A 22,176-nucleotide genomic window follows, 5' to 3' on the forward strand; every position below is an offset into this window, starting at 1 on the left:
AAAATTATCAGGACTCGAGAGCGATTTTTTTTTCAATTCCTTATTTGACATTTTACCTGTCAATTAATTAAAAAATAATTTTAATTAAAATATCAAAATTATTGGGACTTGAGTTCAATGTTTGTTTTAATTTATTTTTGACATTTTACCTGACGATTAATTGAAAAATTATTTTACAGAATAATTCCCAGCAAAATAAATGAGAAATGAAAGTTTTCCATCCGTTTGGTTGGGTCCGGTTGAGTCTTGGGCAATTCCTTCTGTTTTCAAAAATTATTCCGAGCATAAGAAATAAGTAATAAAAATTTTCTATCTGTTCGTTTTGGTCCGGTTGAGTCTGGGGCCTATTTTCTTTTTGAAATAATTTTGTCAATTAATAATTGATAATAAATTTTTTCAATCAGTTTTTTATCGTCTTGTCAAGATTAGGCTGATTTTTGTTCAATAAATTTTTGTTTGTTATTGAAAAGAGAAAATAAATTTTTTTGCATTCTTCTATTCTTGGCTCTGGTCGAGTCTTGGGCATTTTTTTCGTTTTTAAAAATAATTCCTAGCAAAATGAATGGGAAATAAAAGTTTTCGATCCGTTTGTTTGGGTCCGATTGAGTCTGGGGCCTATTAATTTTTTTTTAAGAATAATGTTGTTAATTAATACACTAGTCACAAAAATTAAGGGATATAAAAAAAATTCCAAATTTTTTGGTGATTTTCAGCGAGCTGTAACTCCGAGGAAAATGATCGCACAGAAAAAAAAAAAAAAAAAAAAGCAAATTGTAGCTCCAAGTGTCTAGTTTTTAGATATGACCATGAAAATTTTTGTCATCGTCAGGTCTGGAGAAATCCTAAGAAAACTACTGAAAAAAATTTTTCGAAATTTTATTTCGTCTTAAAAAAAAGGTCTACGGGCTTCAAAAAATTTTTTCGATTGTTTCGTTTAAAAGCACTTTTAGTAAATTTAATACCCTTTAATTTGACCTAATCAAAAAGCCTGTACGATAATTTGCCGCGGAGTTATCGTCAATCAAAGCAAAAAGTTTTTTTGACTTTGGAAATCAATAACTCTGGAAATAATGACCGTATAGGAAATCGAAGGAGGGTTTTGAAAACTACACAATATTCTCTATAAGAAAACGTAAACCGCTTTTGAAGAAAAAATTTTTTTGAATTGAAAACTCGGACTGAAAAAAGACAAAAATTCGCATAATTAAGGATATTTGGATAACTTGGTATAACGTTGGATAAAATGGATGAACGAAGGATATCGTTGGTAATTTTTAACTTCAAAGTGTCCCCTAAAATCCCTAAGAAATTCAAAGCGCTGCGATTTTTTGTTCATAGTGCCCAGAAGCTTCAAATTCTGTGTTTTCGCAAAAATCACCATTATGAGCAATTTTGTGATTTTTATTCATTTTTCCATTGAAAAAATTTTTTTCAAAATTCTTTATTTTTCGATCAAAGAGATTGATTTTTCAAGAAATTTGAAAAAAAAAAAAAAATTTTCAATTTTTTCGAAATTTTTTTATCAAAAATTTTTTTTTAATTTTTTTTTTTATCGTCTTCAGAATGCTTCACTATTGTCAAAAAAATTAACTCAATTTTTTCTGTCCGCTACAACTGCCTTAGTTTTAAATCTCATTTTAAAAATTCAATAAAAACAAATTGATATACCCCCGCGGAGTTCGGCTTTTCCTCACACAAAACTTGAATTTTACGTTTTCTTTTTAGCCTAAATTCCTTACGTGAATTTTATGTAAGCTTTTTTTGATAAGCACCTTTTGATATGCCTCGTCGACATTTAGCTGCCACAGATGTGGCTCGCATTGTTACCCTCCTTCAAGAGGGCTACAGTCAGGTGGAAGTAGCAGCTTCTATGGGAGTGAGCCAGTCCGTTATCAGTCGGGCCTATGCCCGATTTAACGCGACTCAAAGTTACGATCGTCGTCCGGGTCAAGGTAGACTACGAATCACTACCGAGCGTGATGATCGAGCTATCATTCGAGAAGCTCGTCGAAACCCTACTGCGCATGCCCACACGATCGCTCATCAATTTCGCAATCGTCGACAACGTCCTCCCCAACAACACATATCAGCATCGACGGTTCGAAATCGCTTTCGAGAGCAAGGACTACGCGCTAGACGCGCAAATCGCGTGCCTATGCTCACTCCACGACATCGCCGAGCCCGATTGGCCTATGCTCATGATCATCACCATTGGGGTCGTAGACAGTGGACCAGTGTATTATGGACTGACGAATCTCGATTTTGTCTTCATGGCAGCGATAGACGATCTCTCGTTTGGCGCCGTCGTGGAGAACGAGATCGGGATGGTTTTACGAGACCAGTTACAGCTTTCAATGGTGGATCAGTCATGGTGTGGGCAGGCGTGTCCTTCAATACCAGAACCCCGTTGGTCATCGTTCGTGGGACGTTGACTGCCGATAGGTACGTCGACGAAATTCTGGAGCCACACGTCCTGCCTATGCGCACACGCATGGGGACAAGACGGTTCATTTTGATGCAGGATAATGCTCGTCCTCACACTGCAGTTCGTACGCGAACTTTTCTCCGCGCCAACAACGTAACAACGCTTAATCATCCAGCGATGAGTCCTGATTTGAACCCAAATGAGCATGTTTGGGACATGCTTGGGCGTCGATTGCGGCGAGACTATCCGCAACTGCACAATCTTCATCAGTTGACTCAAGCGTTGTTACGTTGTTGGCAAGGAATTTCGCAACGTGATATTCGACGATGCATCAAAATGCAAGAGCGTTTACGAGCTGTGATTCGGAACAGAGGTGGCAATACACGGTACTGAGCAGTTACTGCCGTGCGTACAGAGGTCATTCGGCAGCTGCAAACAGACAAACACGCAGACAAAGACACACACACACACACACACACACGCACGTGTGTGAGAAGCGTAAATCCGACCGAGCAACCTCCACGTGGTACGCTTTGGGTAACGCTAATGCCGGCGGTAAAACAACAGTCGAAAAAATTGAGAAAATTTCGAAAAAATTTTCGAAAAAATTGAAATTTTTTTTTTTCAAATTTCTTGAAAAATCAATCTCTTTGATCGAAAAATAAAGAATTTTGAAAAAAATTTTTTTCAATGGAAAAATGAATAAAAATCACAAAATTGCTCATAATGGTGATTTTTGCGAAAACACAGAATTTGAAGCTTCTGGGCACTATGAACAAAAAATCGCAGCGCTTTGAATTTCTTAGGGATTTTAGGGGACACTTTGAAGTTAAAAATTACCAACGATATCCTTCGTTCATCCATTTTATCCAACGTTATACCAAGTTATCCAAATATCCTTAATTATGCGAATTTTTGTCTTTTTTCAGTCCGAGTTTTCAATTCAAAAAAATTTTTTCTTCAAAAGCGGTTTACGTTTTCTTATAGAGAATATTGTGTAGTTTTCAAAACCCTCTTCGATTTCCTATACGGTCATTATTTCCAGAGTTATTGATTTCCAAAGTCAAAAAAACTTTTTGCTTTGATTGACGATAACTCCGCGGCAAATTATCGTACAGGCTTTTGATTAGGTCAAATTAAAGGGTATTAAATTTACTAAAAGTGCTTTTAAACGAAACAATCGAAAAAATTTTTTTGAAGCCCGTAGACCTTTTTTAAGACGAAATAAAATTTCGAAAAATTTTTTTTCAGTAGTTTTCTTAGGATTTCTCCAGACCAGACGATGACAAAAAATTTTCATGGTCATATCTAAAAACTAGACACTTGGAGCTACAATTTGCTTTTTTTTTTTTTTCTGTGCGATCATTTTCCTCGGAGTTACAGCTCGCTGAAAATCACCAAAAAATTTGGAATTTTTTTTATATCCCTTAATTTTTGTGACTAGTGTAATTGATAATAAAATTTTTCAATCAGTTATTCGAAGTCTGTTTGAGATTGGGCCTTTCTTTTCAAGGAAAATTAATCTTGGTGATCAAGTAATAAAAAATTTCTATCCGTTTATTTGGGTCCTGCTGCGTCTTGGGTCTATTTTTTTTTTTTCTTAATAATTTAGTTAATTAATATTTAGAAATAAAATTTTTCGATTTATCTTTTTTCGGGTCCGGTCGAGTCTTGGGCAATTTTTTTTGTTTCGAAAAATAATTCCCAACAAAAAAAACAGGAATAAAAGTTTTCTTTCCGTTTGTTTGGGTCCAGTTAAGTCTGGGGCCTATTTTCTTTTTTAAAAAATTTTGTTGATTAAAAATTCATTATAAAACTTTTCAATTATTTTTTCTTGCTCCAGTCGAGATCAGGCCCTTTTTCAAAGGAAAATAATTTTGCTGATTAAAAATAGAAAAACAAAGATTTTCAATTTATTTTATTTCGGGTCTGGTCGAGTCTAGGGCATTTTTATCGTTTTCAAAAATAATTTCCTGCAAAATAAATAAGTAATAAAAATTATTTATCCGTTTGTTTGGGTCCAGTTGAGTCTAGGGCCTCATTTGTTTTTTTAATTAGTTTTGATGATCAACAATAAAAAATAAAATTTTTGGATCATTTTTTCTGGGTCCGGTCGAAATTGAGCCTTTTTTATTATAAAAAAGTTAATTATGATGATTAAAAATGAATAGTAAATTTTTTTATTCATCTCCCTATCGGTCTGATGGAGTCTTGGGCATTTTTTCGTTTTTAAAGATAATTTCCAGCAAATTAAGTAAGTAATAAAAATTTTCTATCCGTTTGTTTAAGTCCGGTTAAGTCTGTGGCTTATTTTCTTTTTTAAATAATATTTGATTAATAATAAAAAATAAAATTTTTTAATTAGTTTCTCTTAGTCTGTTTGAGATTGGGCCTTGTTTCGAAAAGAAATTAATTTGGCTGATTGAAAATGAAAACAAAATTTTTCAATTTATTTTTTTTTTTGGGTCCGGTCGAGTCTTGGGCGATTTTCTTCGTTTTTAAAATAATTCCCATCAAAATAAATAAGTAATTAAAACTATCTATCTGTTTGTTTGGGTCCGGTTGAGTCTGCGGACTATTTTTTTAAATAATTTTGTTGATTGAAAATTAATAATAAAATTTTTCAATCATTTTTTCTTGCTCCAGTCGAGATTGGGCTCTTTTTAAAGAAAAATAATTTTGCTGATTAAAAATAAAAAAATAAAATTTTTTCATCCATCTCTTTTTGGATTCCAGTTGAATCTTAGCTTTTTTTTTTTTTTTGTATTTGAAAATAATCCCCAGCAAAATAAATGAGAATTAAAAATTTACTCTCCGTTTCTGTGGGTCTGGTTAAATCTTGGGCCTTTTTTATTTTTTTTTATTAAATTTTTTCGAATAAAAATAAAAATTAAAATTTTTTCCTCTGTCTTAGAGTACCCGGTTAGCTTTAATTCAGCGTTACAACGCCTCCAATAATGCTGCGATACACGGACACACACTCATACATTAAGCCGTCCGCTTGCGACCTCATACATCCACTCATTCACACTTACGTACTCGGCTCATAGCGTCACAATCCCCTCTCATGCTCGGCTTTGTGTGAGCGAGTAAGCTGCTATTGCAGCATCTCACTCTCGCGTCTCCTCTACTTCCCCACTCATTTTCATTTCTCGAATAGCGCGCTTCTGATTGGCTATCGTTTTTAATTCATAACTCAAATTCTATGGCCCAAAAAAATTTTTGGCTCAGGAACTTTCGATTCAGTATTTTTTTCTCTATCGACCCCAACAATTACTCCCGCCACTTCAGAGACACCCTGTGTATGATGAAGTACGCAGACGACGGTGTAGCGATAGCAGATACGACAGAAGGACTGAAAGAAATGTTAAAGGAAATAGAAAATCCGTGGATAAAAGTAGACTGAAAGTAAACGCAAAGAAGACAAAAATTATGGTGTTCAAGAATGGTGGTAGAGCAGTAAAGAGCGAATGGTGGTACAAAAGAGAAAAGTTGGAAGTAGTGAATAATTTCAAATACTTAGGATACACGTTTACTACAAAAAACACACACAGTAGACACATGAGAGAGATGAAAAATAAAGCAAATAAGGTGTCAAATGCAACGTGGGGAGTGATAAGAAGGACAGGTAGAGACAATATAACAGACAGAATATATCTATATAATACGTTAGTGAGATCTGGATGCTTATACGGAGTGGAAACATGGGGGTGTGAAAAAACGAGTGAAATGGTGATAATGCAAAACAAATTATGGAGAATGGCTCTAGGAGTAGCGAGAAACACGCCGAGCTACATAGTGTGCAAAGAGACAAGAGGTGAAATGATAGAAGTGCTAATAAAAGACAGACTATGGAGGTATATAATGAATATTGTAAGAATGGGAGAAAACAGGTGGCCAAAAATCTGCCTAAGAGAAGAAATGAGAGGCATATTGAATAGGCAGCCATCAAAATGGGGAGAAAAAATAAAAATGTTAGTAAAAGAGATGGAATGTGAAAGAATTATAGAACTGATATATAACAACGCGGAGATAGAAGTAATCGAAGAAGAAATAAAAAATGGTTTAAAGGTGTATAAAAAAATGGTGGAGAAAAAAGTAGACGAAAAAATAAATAATTCCACGTACAATAATCTATACAAAAAACTAGTGCTGACAAACGAAACAGAAAACTACTGGTGCGACAAAGAGGCGAAAAACACGGATAAAGAAATATGGGCGAGAACTAGATGCGGGAACTTGACACGTGCGGGAAAGAAAGGTATAAGTGATTGGAAGTGCAGGGAGTGTAAAAGTCAGGAAGAAACGCTAGCTCATGTGTTAATGTATAAAAAAATTAGTAAAAAATTAAGTGAAGAGAGTAAAAAAACTCTAGAGACTTGGAACAATTACAAAGAATGTGAAAAAATACTAGAGATAAAAATAATAGAGTGCTTAAATGGTAAAATATGTAAAGATGTGTGTAAATTGTTGAAAGAAATAGAAAATGTATTGAGAGAAAATGAGAGTGAGAACAGAGAAGGGAGCAATGTAACAAAAGATACCGAGCAATAGATTTCTAGTCAAAGAAAGAGTGAGCTTGAAAGTGTGATAAAGAATAAGAAGTGATAATTAAGAAATAAATTTAAAAAGTGAGGAAGAACGTGTGTGGAGAATAGTATGGGATATGTTAAAAATATTGTAAAAAAGCAAAGTACCCAAAAAAGTGGTGAAATGTATGCCAAAAATTAAAATTAAAAAATAATTTAATTAATATATTACTATGTAATCCACATAAAAACACGTTAAATAGAAAAACAGCGCTGCTTGTATTGTGACCCAGAGGTCGGAAAAAGGGTCTAGAGTAGGGAAGAGGGACTGAGTCGGAGAGAGAGGGCCGATGGCTAGTACGAGACAGGGAGGAGTAGGGCGCGGAAGAAGGGACCAGGAGGGGAACAACGGTAGCTACCTACTCTTCGTTACTCATGTTTGCCTGATACTTCGACGGGCGTATTTTCTGGCTAAATTATTATTTAACATTGTAAATAATTCATTTTCGTGATTTAAGTTGTTGTTTACGCGTGCAGTATTATTATTTTAATTATTATTACTATTGAAAAGTATTATTCACTAAAGACGTGTGGAAATATTTAGTTATTTAATTTAGTTTTGATTATAAATATTCAGAAATATATTTTTGAAGTTAAAATCGTTTTGTTCAAAACGATTTAATGTTTAATAGTTCAGATGAGTTAATAATTAGTTAATCATAAAGTATTAGTTTGTCTGCGATGATTATTATTTGTGATTATATTTTTTTTTTGTTTGTTTAAAAATTTATTGAAAGAAAATTAATGTAATTTAATTTTGGAAACAAATTATGGTAAATTTCCAATTTATAAATTATTCTAAGTTCTAAGCCGAGTTAGTATGGAAAAGCGGCGAATGGTTATAGAATGAAAGAAATGACGATTATTATTTAAAAGAAAAATATTTATAAACGAAATTATTCTAAGTCCCGAGCAAATTTTAGTATGGGAATGTATTCTGTTGAATTTGTATGTAATCTGTTGATATTTGATTTTCAAAACTCAGAATTTGACGAACCGAATGGATATAGAATGAGGGAATTGCCAATTAAATTAGTAGTTTGTAAACAACGTGTAGAGGGCAAAAACGATTATTCTGGTTCGTTGTAAGTGACTTTTTGAAAAACTGTTAAAAGCGAAAATTGGCGATCGGAAACAGAGTCTTGTGACAGAGTGTTATTGAGGGAATATTCTTCTACCAATAACAGCCGGAGGGACATTACCTTGGTTCGCCTAGAACACTGGTAAGTACCTTTTGAACTCTCAACAAGACTTGACTTCCCCGGATCTTCGACCCTCTGTCGAAAATCCGGTAGGTAATCACAAGCCGTGTAGGTGGGAGCGGAGAGGATACTCTCCATCCGCTCTCAGGGTAGAGTTTTAGGCCCAGGGTGACGACTAGTCTCCTGGGAAGTGGGTAACCAGTTTTTGGAGTTGTAGTTCGCGATTTGGACGCTCACGGGAGCCAGAATGTGTGCGAGTTTGTCTTGTACAGACCAGTTTTGATCGGGTCCTGATACGCGTGCGCGATCAACGTCATGAAGACATTTTGTTTGTATTATTATCGTAGAATTAGTTGTTGAGGCTGGATATAACCTCAACATTTTTGTATTACGAGAGTTGGTTATTTTGTTTCGTAACTCTTTGTCAGTCGATTTTGATAAATAAATGACTATTTATTTCTCTATCATAACCTGTTTGACATTTTGAGTTTATTTATTTAGACGTAGTTATTTATAGTTTATTTTTAAGTAACTGAGATTTTGTTTTCGTCTGAAATATATTTTGTTGTTCAACCCCCTTTTACCCTGGACTCCGGCGAGCTTCAGATTCGAGCAAGGGGGCGTTTGGTGTCGCAGTATCATTCATAATCATACAGCGTTTATCCCTTTTCCAAAGAATAAACCCTCAAAAATTACCCGTTACAGTCTTTCTATTTAGAAAGCTTTTTGTAAAACACTGCCTATGTGATACAAATAAAATTATTTATTATTATTAATTTCTTTACGAAACAAGTGACATTTGTCGGGTTGCAATTGCAGACCAGCTTGGCGTAACCGATTAAAAAGCTCTTCAATTTTAGCAATATGTTCATCAAAAGTTACAGAGTATACTATACTATCATCCATATAAACGAATACACCCCTACCCATCATACCCATCAGCACTTTATTTATTAATCGTTGGAATGTAGGAGGGGCGTTTTTAAGCCCGAACGGCATTCGAACGAATTCATAATGCTGATATGGTGTACTAAAGGCAGTTTTGTGGATGTCATCTGGATTTATTTTGATCTGATGGAACCCGCTTGCCAAATCAAAGGTGGAAAAATATTTCGCACCGCCAGTCTGGTCGATAATTTCTATAATATTTGGCGTAGGGTAAACGACAGTATAAGTTTTTTCATTGAGTTCTCTAAAGTCGATCACCATGCGCCACCTTTTGTTACCAAGTGAATCGTCTTTTTTTTTGACGATCCAGATGGGTGAACAGTAACCAGATTCGGAAGGTCTAATTATTCCCTTTTCTTCGAGTTCCTTGACCTGTCTAGAAATCTCTTCTCTGTGTATTGGAGGAAAGCGATACTGTTTTTTGAACACCGGGTTATCATCGGTTGTTATAATTCGATGCAAAATTTCGTTTGTCGAACCTAAATCCTCCCCCGGCAAGTAAAATAGTTCCTGATTATTATACAACAAATTCTTTATCGCTACGCGTTGAAGATCCGATAAATCTTCAGTTAAATGAACGAAGTCGATCACTTTTTGTGCTCGCTCCGGAGTTTTTAAATCATCAGATATTGCGAGTACTCTTGATTCGCCATTTTCTCGGACTCCGACATTTGACAGAGTATTTTCTGTCTGCCGTACGTCAATACTAACGCGTGAAGAATTGTCTACTATTTTAATTGTTTTAATTTCAGAGAGATAATCGCTTTCATCCAACCACAGATCGGGTTTCAAATTAACCACAGGTGTAGGGATTAGGACTTCGTAATCTAAATTACTGTGAGCTCGCAAGAGTGTAGTACCATTGTCGTTGGCTTCAAAGGTGCCGCCGACTTCCACCCCCTTAGCGTAATAGATGCGTGGGACATAACCATAATCGTATGAGTCAGAAGTAGTTCCGATCGTTATCGTAGAGGACGATTTTGGAGGTAATTTTCCAACGATTGTTTCAAAGAACGGTATTTGCACATCGAAAAACGCAAACAGTTTACAGTTAAAGAAAAGCCTCGCGCCGTATTCGTTGAAAAATTTCGCACCTAGTAAAGCGGGGTGTATTGTAGGAAAATTGTCTTCTACGACATTAAATTCCACATCATACCCAAATAATTCTACGTATGCCTTTCCTAACGTGTATACCGGGTCTTTGTTAATGCCCAGTAGCGCTAATTTAGAGCTTTTATCAATTGATTGCGTTTTACGAAGTGCACTGATCTTGATCAGATTTACCTCTGACCCAGTATCAAGCATAATGGTAATTGAATTTACAGTGTCGCCACTCTTACCTAAAATAGCGGGTACGTTTGTCTTAGGTAAATTAATTACGACTGTTGCGATGTTGACTGACCGGTCGCATTTTTCGATGGGTTTTTCGTGGTCTCCTGACTCCCGTGGGCCCCACCGTTGTTTTTCCCCGGGAGAGTCGAGTTTCCCGACTGTCCATTAAGGGCCTGATTCAGGGCGGCTAGCTTAAAACAATTCGATAAAGTATGGTTCGTTCCACCACAGCAGGGACATTTTTCTCCCGATTTCTCGCTCCTTGGATTATTATCCTTAGAGGATCCGCTATTTTTCTTTTCAGTGGCTTCCGTCGGTTTAGCGATTTTCCGAGAATTATTTTTAGCTTTAAGACCTTCAAATCCCGGAATAAGCTTTTTCCAACATTCGTCTTCGCTATGGCGGCGCGCACCGCAGAATCCGCATATAATGTCCCTTTTTTTGTTATCACGAGAGGGTTTACTTTGTTTTGTTTTTCCATTATCATTACTCGCGGTATTTTGAATATATGCAACCTTCGCGACCTGTTGTGTCCCAGATGATGTCGCTCTCAGGGCTTTAAAACGCCTTTTATTTGATTCAAAATCTGTGGATGCTTCGATGGCCGATGCGTATGTTTGTTCTAGGTCACCGTGAGGTTTGAGCATGCATTGCATCTGAAGGATCGGGGGGATACCGTTAAGAAAAACGGAGATACAATCTTTATCTATTTTTCCCGTTTCTTCGGTGGACAACCCTCCGCGTTCCATGGTTTCGTTACGGATAATATCACGGTAAATAGTACGCGCTCGATTAACGTATGAAACCATGGTTTCGCCAGGTTTCATAATAATATTTTCCATATCCGCCTTGTACTGATTAGCGGAGCGGCGTCTGTCAAAAATAGAACGCATGAGATTATCGAATTCGTGAAAATTGGAATAATCCATATTTTCTATCGCCGTCCGGGCGTCGCCTTCGAATTTTTGGCGTACGAGAGTTAAAAACGTAATTTCTGAACTTTGAGGGAGCATGGAGCACGCGCGTTTACATGCTATGATAAAATCTGACACTGATGTGCTCGAGCCATCGAAATTTGGAACATAAGATAAAGCATCTTTAACAGTAATATTCGACCCATTTATTTCTACTTTTGGAACGATAGTCGGTTTTGAATCTTGCAAATTAATATTGAGTTGCGCGAGATCCTTTTTTAACCAATCCACTGTTGAGGCCGGTTTGGGCTCTTTCAGCTGGCGGGCCCAGATTCTAAGGGATGCTGCGGTAGCTTCAAGTTCATCTTCTTGAGCCTCGAGTTCCTTTTGCCGTTTCTCTAATTTTTCTCGAGTCTCCGTCAGTTCACGTTCACGTTCTTTTAAATTTTCCTCGATTTCTGTCAGTGCATGTTTCCGTTCCTCTAATCTAAATTCGAACTCTTTTAAGCTATGAAGACCCTTTCCAATTTCCGATTCTCGAAAATCTAAATCGGCCCGTCGTGCTTTTAAATTATTAATCTCGTCATTTGTTTCTATGGCGAGTTCGCGTTCATTAATTGCCAATTCCCGTTCTTCCAACGTAAGTTCTAACTTAGTAAAGGCGGATTCGCGTTCACTTATTTTATTTTCAATATCGGCGAGCCGTTGTTCCCGTACGCCCAAATCAGCTAACCGAGATTTAATAAGACTTTCACGTGCCTCCAATTCTTGCTCTTTTTTTCATGCTTTTGACACTGTACGTCTAACTGCTCACGTAATTCTTGGAGTTCTTCCTTCGTTAAGGGCTTCATAGTGAATAATTTGAAAGAAAAGAAAAAAAAACGAGTCGAACTTCCTAATTAAAGGTTGATTTTGAAACGTTAAAATATCTAACGATATATGCGATATTTGGGTCAAGTTACTCATTAAATTTGTACAAGATCCGAATTAATTAATAAATTAATTGTCTAAAAATTAGAAAAATTTTCCGCATTCGGCATTAAACGAATTTCCCAAATAACATTTTTTTTTTCTTCCCATAGTCGGGAGAACTAAATTCCGTAGCAATCCATTTTTATTTCCCAATAATAAAAAAAAGAAATTATATATAACAAAACAAAAAAAAATTTTTTAATTGGCATTTTATACGCGATAATTTAGATGAATTAAAAAAAAAAAATAATTTAATTTTTAATGAAATTATCGGCGTTACCGGATTAAAGCAAATAATAAAAATGGTTTGGTTGAGCATTTCTTTTCTTGAAAGAGAAAAAAAAAAAAAGCTTACTATCAACTTCCCGCGATTTTTTTTTATCGGGGAATTATAATTCCGTAGCAACACTTTCGTTAAAATTAATTATTTTAAAGTTTCACTTCACACACACGGTGGTACATATTTGAAATTTTAAGTTTATATATGGGGTATTCCATGCCAAATCGACCACTTTTGACCCCGACCCTTTTCGATTTGGCCGAAAGTTTTCCATCCTTTTCTACCCTATAAAAAACGGTTCTCAGAATTTTTTTGAATTTTTTTACCTAACTCCAAAAAAGTTATGAATTTTTCAAAAAAATGGCTTTTTTATTTTCAAATAGCCATAACTTTTTCAAAACTAAACATTTAGGTACCTTTTTTTTTTTTAAATTTTTGTTTTTAGATGTACTTTCCGATAAAAAATATTAAAAAATTTTTGTAAGTCAATACATATGGAATTTTTCAGTTTTTTGACAAAAATCAATGATTTTTCGAAGTTCGACATTTTTTTAAATTTTTTTCTAAAATAAACTTTAATCAATTCCACAGTTATCCCTGTAGAACCCAGATTGGGCCGATTTCTCTTTCTTTTTTTTTTTATTCAATTGAAAAAATATTGTTAAATTTTCAAAAATGGAAAAAAAATTTTTTTTCATAAATTTTATTTATATAATGAGATAAATACAATTCAACGATTTCACGGCATTATATTCACAATTTAGAGGCTTCATCGATGACTGTATTTAGTAAGATTCAAATTTTAATATATCAATTAGATCGATAAACTAGGGATAACAATTATCGACTTACCTATAGCGAGTAAACTAGATGCTATAAGCTAGTATGTTTTGATTAAAAGTGCGGCTTTTTCATTTTGAGATCTAAAACATAACCTATAAATCTTTTGTGCAATCTAGTGTTTTATAAAAGATTGTCATTACATTTGTTGTATAAATAAATAATTTCTCTAGTTTATAAGCGCTTTTTTAATTTGTCTTTATGGCGTCAAAAAGGTATTTGATCGGTGTTGTAATCCTTTTGAGTTGGAATCTCATTTTAAAAAAATTGGTTTACGTCCGGCGACTGATATTATGAAAGTAACGTTAGGATTAGATGATAATTATTTATTATGCAGTTCATGTCGAAAAAAGCTTCAGAGTTAGTGAAGCAACAAACAAATGCTCGTAATGATCCTAGTGCTGATGTAAGTGACCGTGAAGACAACTATAGTGACAATAATGACAACAATGATCAGGCTGATAATGATAGTAATACAACTGCCATGGATCTCCCATTATCCTTATCATTCCGTAAGTTTTTTTAATTATTTATACGTTACTTGAATACATTTCTAGTAGCTATATGTTTCACTATTATTTTTAAGGTTCCATGTCATTTGATAGCGAACCCAAAGCATCACAATCAAGCTCAGGATCCCAAGTTAGCGCTGCAACTCAATTACCCGTAATAAACCATGCATTAGAATTGTTAAATCAATCACCGATTCCATCGAAGAAATTGAATGATAATCAATTTTTGAACAATAAAATAAATCGGGTATCCGACAGCTTGAAAAAGTTTTGCTTTCTTCTTCAGATGAAGAATCGATTGATGACGATGGTGAAAATTTTCGCTCTCTAATTAAAATGTTGTATGATAAATTCAACGATAAAGAAACTGATAAGTCTTTGAAAATACAAATTTTAACATTATTACCTGTAAAATGGAGTGAGAGACGTATTTGTGAAACTATGAATACATCAAGACATTTGTCAAGAGTAGCAAAAATTTGGTTGAAGAAACGGGTTTACTTTCTACACCTGAATCGAAATTAGGTATGGGTAGCGTAAAATCGATGTTTTAAATACACTTGAAAACTAAATTACTCAACATTTTTGTATAGGGAGGACAATTACTGATCAGGTAAAATTAAAAGTTGAAAATTTTTACAACGATGATGAATATAGTGCTCAAATGCCCAGTATGAAAGACTTTGTATCAATTCGAAGTGATGATGGTAATCGGATACACGTCCAAAAAGACTTATCCTGTCTAACTTAAAAGAATTATACCAATGTTTCTGTGAAATAAATCCTACTGAGAGAATTGGATTTTCAAAATTCGCTTCTTTGCGACCAAAACATTGTGTGTTAGCAGGGGCAAGTGGAACACACACCATCTGCGTGTGTACGATTCATCAAAACGTGAAGTTAATGATGCTTGGTAATTATTAAATTAATTAATAATTATAAATGCGTGAATTTTAAGTTTACTAAATTACTGTTATTTTAGGTGCAAATATTTATTCTTTGACAAGGAACACAGAAAAGCCCATTAAACACGACAGCGATTACTTGAGCATGATTATATGTGAAAATCCATCTTTTCAGTGTTATTTAGGTGGATTTAAAAACTGTCCTGGGGACGATGAGTTGAGTAAAATTTTACTAAAATGTTTTGAGGACCGGGAAATCGAGAATATTACATATAAATATTGGATATCAAAACCGAGAAGTAGTTTAGAAACTATTATTAAGCCTACAGAAGAATTTGTGGAAAAATTTTGTAGTGAGTTAGAAATTCTTCTACCTCATTCGTTCATTGCTAAGGAGCAAGCCCAATTCTTGAAGACATTGAAAGAAACATTGAAACCAAACGAATACGTTATTATTTGTGATTTTGCAGAAAATTATGCCTTCGTAGTACAAAATGCGGCAGCTGGTTTTCACTGGAATAATAATCAGGCAACAGTTTTTCCAGTCGTTATTTATTATACAGTAAATAACAAACTTGAACACAAAAGTTTAGTAATTATCTCAGATTCTAACAAACATGATGCCGTTGCTGTTCATGTTTTCATCGAAATAATAACTGATTACGTGAAAAGTCTTCCTGAACGTTGTAACAAGATTTATTATTTTTCTGATGGAGCTCCTCAACAATTTAAAAACTTTAAAAACTTTGTAAATTTATATTACCACAAAGATGATTTTGATATTCCTGCTGAATGGCATTTTTTTGCGACTGCCCATGGGAAAGGTCCGTGTGATGGAATCGGTGGTATTCTCAAACGACTTGCAGCGAGAGCAAGTCTCCAACTCGCGGTAGACAAACAAATAACGACACCAGAAGAACTTTTGAATGGGCTTCTGCACCGGATAACTTGCCGAATATTATAGTGAAGTTTTTCCCAGAAGAAGATTATGACACAGCAGTAAATGATTTAAATGATCGATTTTTGAAAACGAAACCGATTACAGGAACTCAACAACTACATTGTATAATTCCGGACAAAAATGGTTGTTTACTAGTTAAAAACTTTTCGAATTCGAATGAACACAGAATTTGTAAAATATTTAAACGACAGAGAGAAAAGTAATTAATTTTAGCTGCATCAATTATTGATCTTACTAATTACAGTCATCGATGAAGCCTCTAAATTGTGAATGTAATGCCGTAAAATCGTTGAATTGTATTTATCTCATTATATACATTATATAAATTATATGAAGTCATATATAGATTATATATGGTTCTTTAGAATTATATATAATTTTTGTTACCCGGGATACTATCTATGTAAAAGGCCAGATAAATCAAACAGAGTTTGGTAATTATGTAATTATTTTAATTTAAAATGAAATTGCTGTACATTTTTATGTAAAATAAAACTTTTCAAAATTATATATAACTCTACGAAATCACAAAAGTCATTATATATAATTATACGAAACCCCGAAAGTCATTATATATAATTGTATATGATTTATGTATAATTATATATAAATCATATATAATTATATATATTTATATGTAATTATATATAGTTATATATAAAGTTTTTTGAAAGGGTAATTTACAAAAAAATCAGGTTTCCCATTGTAATTTTTTTCTGCTGACCTGTATAAGCTTAACTTACCGGTGGTAATTACCGAACAAAATGTTATCAACAAAAAAGGATCAGATGATTTTTTGCCTTTCCAAGCCCTTACAAATTTGCAAACTGATTTCGGTCAAAAATTTGGATTTTGCTATGTAAAATGAAATAAAATTTTCATTTTCCTATAATTTCTTTTCTAGAGCTTGTAACAGTTTTACCTGCTCAGGTTGGCCCCTAATCAATTTTATAAATAAACTAACAATTCAACAACAAACGACAATAATTATCAGGGCGCCACCAGGATTTTTCATCACGGGTCCTGATACCGGACCAAAGCTGAGAGTTCCTTATCTTAGGGTAGAGAGAGTGGAGGAAGATGCTGTTGAATAATAAATAATTAATTAACTATCTGATCAGTTTTATTAATAATAGAAATTAACAAAAGAAGTGCTTATAAAAGATTAAGTAAATTTCACTCACACACTCACACTATAATTAATTAATACTTATTAACTATAGCCTAACTATCGGCTGACCAGGACCAACTTAAAACTATAGCCTAGCTGTCGGCTAACCAGGACCAATAAATTACTCTGTACAAGGACAACAGTGTGACAGAGATCGTCTAGCCTAAGTACCGGCCATCCAGAACCAACTTAACACTAATAACACTCTCTATTACACATGAGCCACACTAATTTTCCTATACATAACCCACACTTGAATGGTTTTATTTTATTTTCAAAAATTTACAAAAATGGAATTTAATTAGATTGAATTAGAATTTCTTAATTAAATTATTCAATCATTATTAATTTACAAAACGCTATTTCTCAGATAACAATCAATTTCCAAATAATGAACTAACAATCAATTTCAAATTCCGACTGCTAATTTTAATTTTAGATTCAAATATTAAATAGATTAAATTTATAAGATCAGATTAAAATTCCTGACTACTTTACTACCATGGTCTTAACATGACAACAATAACACGGGTCAACATGAAATTTGACTTTGATTGCAAAGCATTAAATTTCGGTAGTTTAGGTCGTAATAAGACGGAAAAAAAATATACGGCATGAAAAACTTTGCTTTTGTGTTTAGAAGACTGATTGAACGCAATTTTTGAAAAATCTCGGATTTTAATTTTTGATTGAAAATAAAACTATTGAAATAAAAATGTTTATTATTTTTATTAAGTTTTACTATCAAATTAGCTTACAGAAAAGTGGAAAATAACTTAAAAGTGCACACTTTTACTTTTTCTTTTATGTTCATAGCTACTTTCTCTCAATAAACCCCAAATATAGTTGCCCATCATGTTTTCATTGTATTGGCCTTGATAGCGTTGTTCAAAATTCATGATGTCCTGATGGAAACGTTCTTCTTGCTCTTCGGAATAGGCTCCCATATTGTTTTTAAATTTATCCAAATGAGCATGCAGCATATGTACTTTTAATGACATCCTGCAGCCCATGGCCTTAAAATTTGGAAGCATATCCTCAACCAACTTTTCGTAGTTTTCAGCTTTATTATTTCTTAAAAATCCAGAAACTACTGCTTTAAAACTGTTTCAACTTGCTTTTTGAGTACGATTCAGCAACGTTGGAAATTTTTCATCGGCGAAAATCTGTCTTGTTTGCGGGCCAACAAAATCCCCAGCTTTAACCTTTGCTTCCGATAACTTCGGAAAAAATTTTTTTAAGTATCCAAAAACTTCTGAAGTTTCATCCAGTTTTTTAATAAATTGTTTCATCAACCCTAACTTAATGTGCAAAGGCGGGATCAACACCTTTTGCGCTTCAACAATCGGCTCAAATTTGACGTTCTGTTTTCCGACACACAATTCTATTCTTACAGGCCATGACCGTTGAATATAGTGTTTAGAATCCGCTCTGCTATCCCACAAGCACAAATAACACGGATACTTTGTATATCCACCCTGTAGCCCCATTAAAAATCCCACTATTTTAAAATCTCCAATCAGCTCCCAGTTATACTCACGATACTTTACAGATTCAAGCAAAATTTTGACACTTTCATAATTTTCTTTCATAAGATGTACTGAGTGAGCAATTGGAAGAGACGGAAATTTATTTCCGTTGTGCAATAGAACTGCTTTTAAACTTTTTGTAGAGCTGTCAATGAATAAACGCCATTCGCTAGGGACACAGGGTATGCCAATTGCTTCAAACATACCTTTAATGTCATTACAAAAACAAAGTCCATCTTCCTTCGTGAAAAACGTTGCAAACATTTCATGCCTAGTCCGCTGATCCGTGATCTTAACATCATCAAGCAAATTCCTGTTTTAACCGATAGTGTTTTGGTTGTTCAGGTGTAAGCAAAAACTCCTTATCGGAATTAGTTTTATAAGTACTAAAAGATGAGCTACTTTTCTGCGATAATTTTTTTGGTGGCTCAGGTACTGGTCGTGTCAGGTCGTGAGCAATTGGAGCAGAAGAAGATTCGAGGTCAGGATATTTAATAGGTTTTGCATTTTTACCTCTACGTCTTTTACTCGGATTCACCATACAAAAGTAGCAGTCAGTAATATGGTCTTTTGGTTCTCGTCAAATCCTTGGTATTGCAAATTTCATAGATATTTTCTCACCTCGATACCAACCTAAAAATATAAAAATAAAAATTAATACATGTATGTCTATTATTTTGGATTCATCGCTTAATTAAATAAAAATTGCTTACCTTCCAAACACCTTTTACAATAACTACAAGCAACATGTGGAGCCTATGGCTTATCTTGATTCCGTACAGGACAGTCAAAATATGCTTTATAGGCTTCACAGAGAACGTGAGATGTCTTTAGTTCATATTTCACGTCTCGAACATTAATAAATTGACCACATATAAAACAAAATGCATCATCATCGTATTTGCACTTTTGTGACGACATTTTAAGTTATTCTGGGCTTGTAAATAACACTTGATGGTTGTTTATCACTCGGGTGCCATCTAGCGGCACAGTGTAAACGTTAATACCCCACTCTCACCGCGCGGTCTTTTTAAAAATATTAAAATCAATTAAAATTTATGAAAAAATTGAAAAATGAGTATTATCATTATAACTATCACAAAAGCAAAATTTATATCGAAAAAAGATATTTTCTTTTCGTTTTTGTGCATAACTAACTGGAAAATAATAGTATAAACTTTAGGACAAAGAATGAAATTTTTTTTTGTAGAGTGGTGTAATAGATTACTTCAAATAGTCTTTATGTCTTAAATTAATAAATTAAAATTATATAGACAGAAGTCTTAATAGTCTGTCGAAACATAAATTATTCAATCCGAGAATTATTGTTGATGATCATTTTAATCTAAATAATTTTTAATAACCAAGTTAAACATTATTAATATAAATTTAACGACGAAAATTAATTTTTTTACAACCGAATTTTTCGGTAATAATTTTCCAACTAAAATAACTCAATTTCTAGACTTAATGTCCACGCTGTTAATTTCTAATTTTCAATCAAATTTAATTTATTTAATTCACGGACTTAATGTCAAAATACATTTTCACTTGTATAATATGGCCGATTGGCTCAGTCCTCGTCGTTGAGCCAACGGGTCCAAAATAATTGGCTTACCTGTTCGTCAGGGTTATTTGGGCGCCAGGAACAGTTCAGGATGTTCCAATCCTCAAACAAACTAAATCGAAAACTTAACATTAAACTAGCTCTACTCAGGGCGGCGGATTCCTAAAGGAAAAAAAAACAAACGAAGAAATTCTGAAACAAAAATAACCATTTATTCAATCAAATAATAATAATCGGTTCGGCGAACAATCAGTTCATTAAACCAAAACCAAAATAATATTCGTAATCACTTCAGATAATAATCAATAACAAAATCAACGTATTACTCGTAAACAACATCAAAATAATACTCGCAAACAAATCAAAATAATAATCGTATCAATAACAACCAAAACGTACTTATAATAATCGCTCAGCAGAGTTATTATTTCTAAAATAATATTTAGTTAATTCCAACTAACTAAACATGTCTCGGCGACATGACTCGTCGATTAAACAATTCACAATCGGATCAAACAATTCTATCGTCGACGACGAAACAGAAGAAGCGATAATCCGCTTAAGAATGCGACGCTCAAGCGATACGAGTATAGCAACGCGAGCTCGAGAACGAAACGGATTATAAAACTCAATAACAAAACTTTCACACTGCACTATTTTACAGGGAAAACGGTACTCTAGGTACCTCGTGGGACGTCGTCTACGGGGTAGTGCTGGTTGTTCACCGAGCAACTCACCAACTGAACTTCTCAGTTACAAACACAATCAAACAATACTCGTGTCCCACGAGTTATCTATCCTGACACAAGCCACTTACCCTGGTATCCTCGTCGAGGGCTGGTGGTCCAGGTCCAGGTAGTCGAACAGTCGTCGTATCGGGTCGTGTCGTGTCTCGGCGAAGGCTTGGTCGGATCGCGTCGAATAAATTTAATTATGACCAGCACGTGGTCAGCGATTATAACAATTCTTTCACAAGTAATTGCGTCAACAGTTTACACAGCAGTTTCAACTTTAACGAACAATTCGAAATTCAATTAAACAATCAATTAGCAATAAACAGCGTTAATACTCGGCATATTAATTAACAAACAAATCAGCGATACAATAAGCGAATAAGTGTTTTGAGCTAGGCTCCAAAATGCGTGCGATTCCGACCAAGGCAGTATCCAGAAGACAGTTTGTTTCACAAACTAATGGTCGGCTTCTTCTTCTTCTTTTTGTTCCGTTCTTCGTTACTCTATTGACGGTCTCAGGCCCAAAGATGGCGGCAATAATACAAGTGATCGATGTTGACAGGCAATTGATACTCTCTATGGCGGCGGTGACGATGCTCGACGATACTCTCGATGATCTTCTCGGGCTCGTGGCATGCGTCAAGGACAGTTTAGACTTAAAATTAAATCTTAAATCTAAATTCAAATTGTCGCGCTCTCGAGATGCGGACTTCTGAATACTGTTTCAGTATCCGGCAAGGGCGACACGGTCGCGGCGAATCAACAAAAACAACGAAATTTTTCAAATTAAACAAATTAAAAATTAATCAAAATTTAAACAAGGGGAATGAAATTCCCCATGTTACACTTGATAAAATAATTTTACAATCTAAAATAATTTCAATAAATAATTCTTAATAAAATATTCGATAATTTCCAAATAGTTTTATAAATTATAAAAATCGACAAAAGTCGAAACCTTCAATTTTGTTAGCTAGAGCATTCGCTAGTTTGGTTGTCGTTGACCTTGGGTGTTTGAAATTTACTGCGACATAAAATACATCGACGCTCGACCAAAAATTCCACGAATAAAAATGCTTTTCGATTATTATTCAAGCAACAAAATTAATCACTTTTTCTTTACTTGATTGTTACAAAATTATAACAATTAATTAGACGAATTATCTAGATGTTAATTAATTTCAGTTTATTAAAAATTCTCCCGAGGAATTTAGAAAGAATTTATCCCTCAAGGTCGATTGAGTGACTCTCAGGTATAAGCTCCCAGGAAAATCACTCAATTCAAACTAGCGATT

General features: G+C 34.1%; 3 protein-coding genes across 4 annotated transcripts in view; 2 read left to right on the forward strand and 1 right to left on the reverse strand.

The window, feature by feature from the left end:
- Nucleotides 1-22,176, reverse strand: part of Nmdar2 (glutamate ionotropic receptor NMDA type subunit 2) — a 786,854-nt gene that overhangs the window by 610,441 nt on the left and 154,237 nt on the right. The gene's annotated exons all lie outside the window — the stretch shown is intronic.
- LOC141524023 (uncharacterized) lies at nt 13,843-14,345 on the forward strand. The gene is made up of 2 exons (XM_074237666.1): nt 13,843-14,014; nt 14,089-14,345. Exons 1-2 carry the CDS (start codon nt 13,843-13,845, stop codon nt 14,343-14,345), a joined length of 429 nt encoding a protein of 142 aa, XP_074093767.1.
- Nucleotides 14,820-15,883, forward strand: LOC141524024 (uncharacterized). The gene is made up of 2 exons (XM_074237667.1): nt 14,820-14,927; nt 14,997-15,883. Exons 1-2 carry the CDS (start codon nt 14,918-14,920, stop codon nt 15,881-15,883), a joined length of 897 nt encoding a protein of 298 aa, XP_074093768.1. The 5' UTR covers nt 14,820-14,917.

Source organism: Cotesia typhae, unplaced genomic scaffold, assembly GCF_013202065.1.
Source record: "Cotesia typhae breed Kobodo isofemale line unplaced genomic scaffold, CoteBio_Ctyphae contig_22, whole genome shotgun sequence".
Classification (NCBI taxonomy): domain Eukaryota; kingdom Metazoa; phylum Arthropoda; class Insecta; order Hymenoptera; family Braconidae; genus Cotesia; species Cotesia typhae.

Bases quoted from the DNA above. Each gene is read 5' to 3' on its own strand.
- LOC141524023 (XM_074237666.1), top strand. From the start codon at position 13,843: ATGTCGAAAAAAGCTTCAGAGTTAGTGAAGCAACAAACAAATGCTCGT. The intron at 14,015-14,088 runs GTAAGTTTTTTT...ATTATTTTTAAG, and splicing joins CCCATTATCCTTATCATTCC to GTTCCATGTCATTTGATAGC.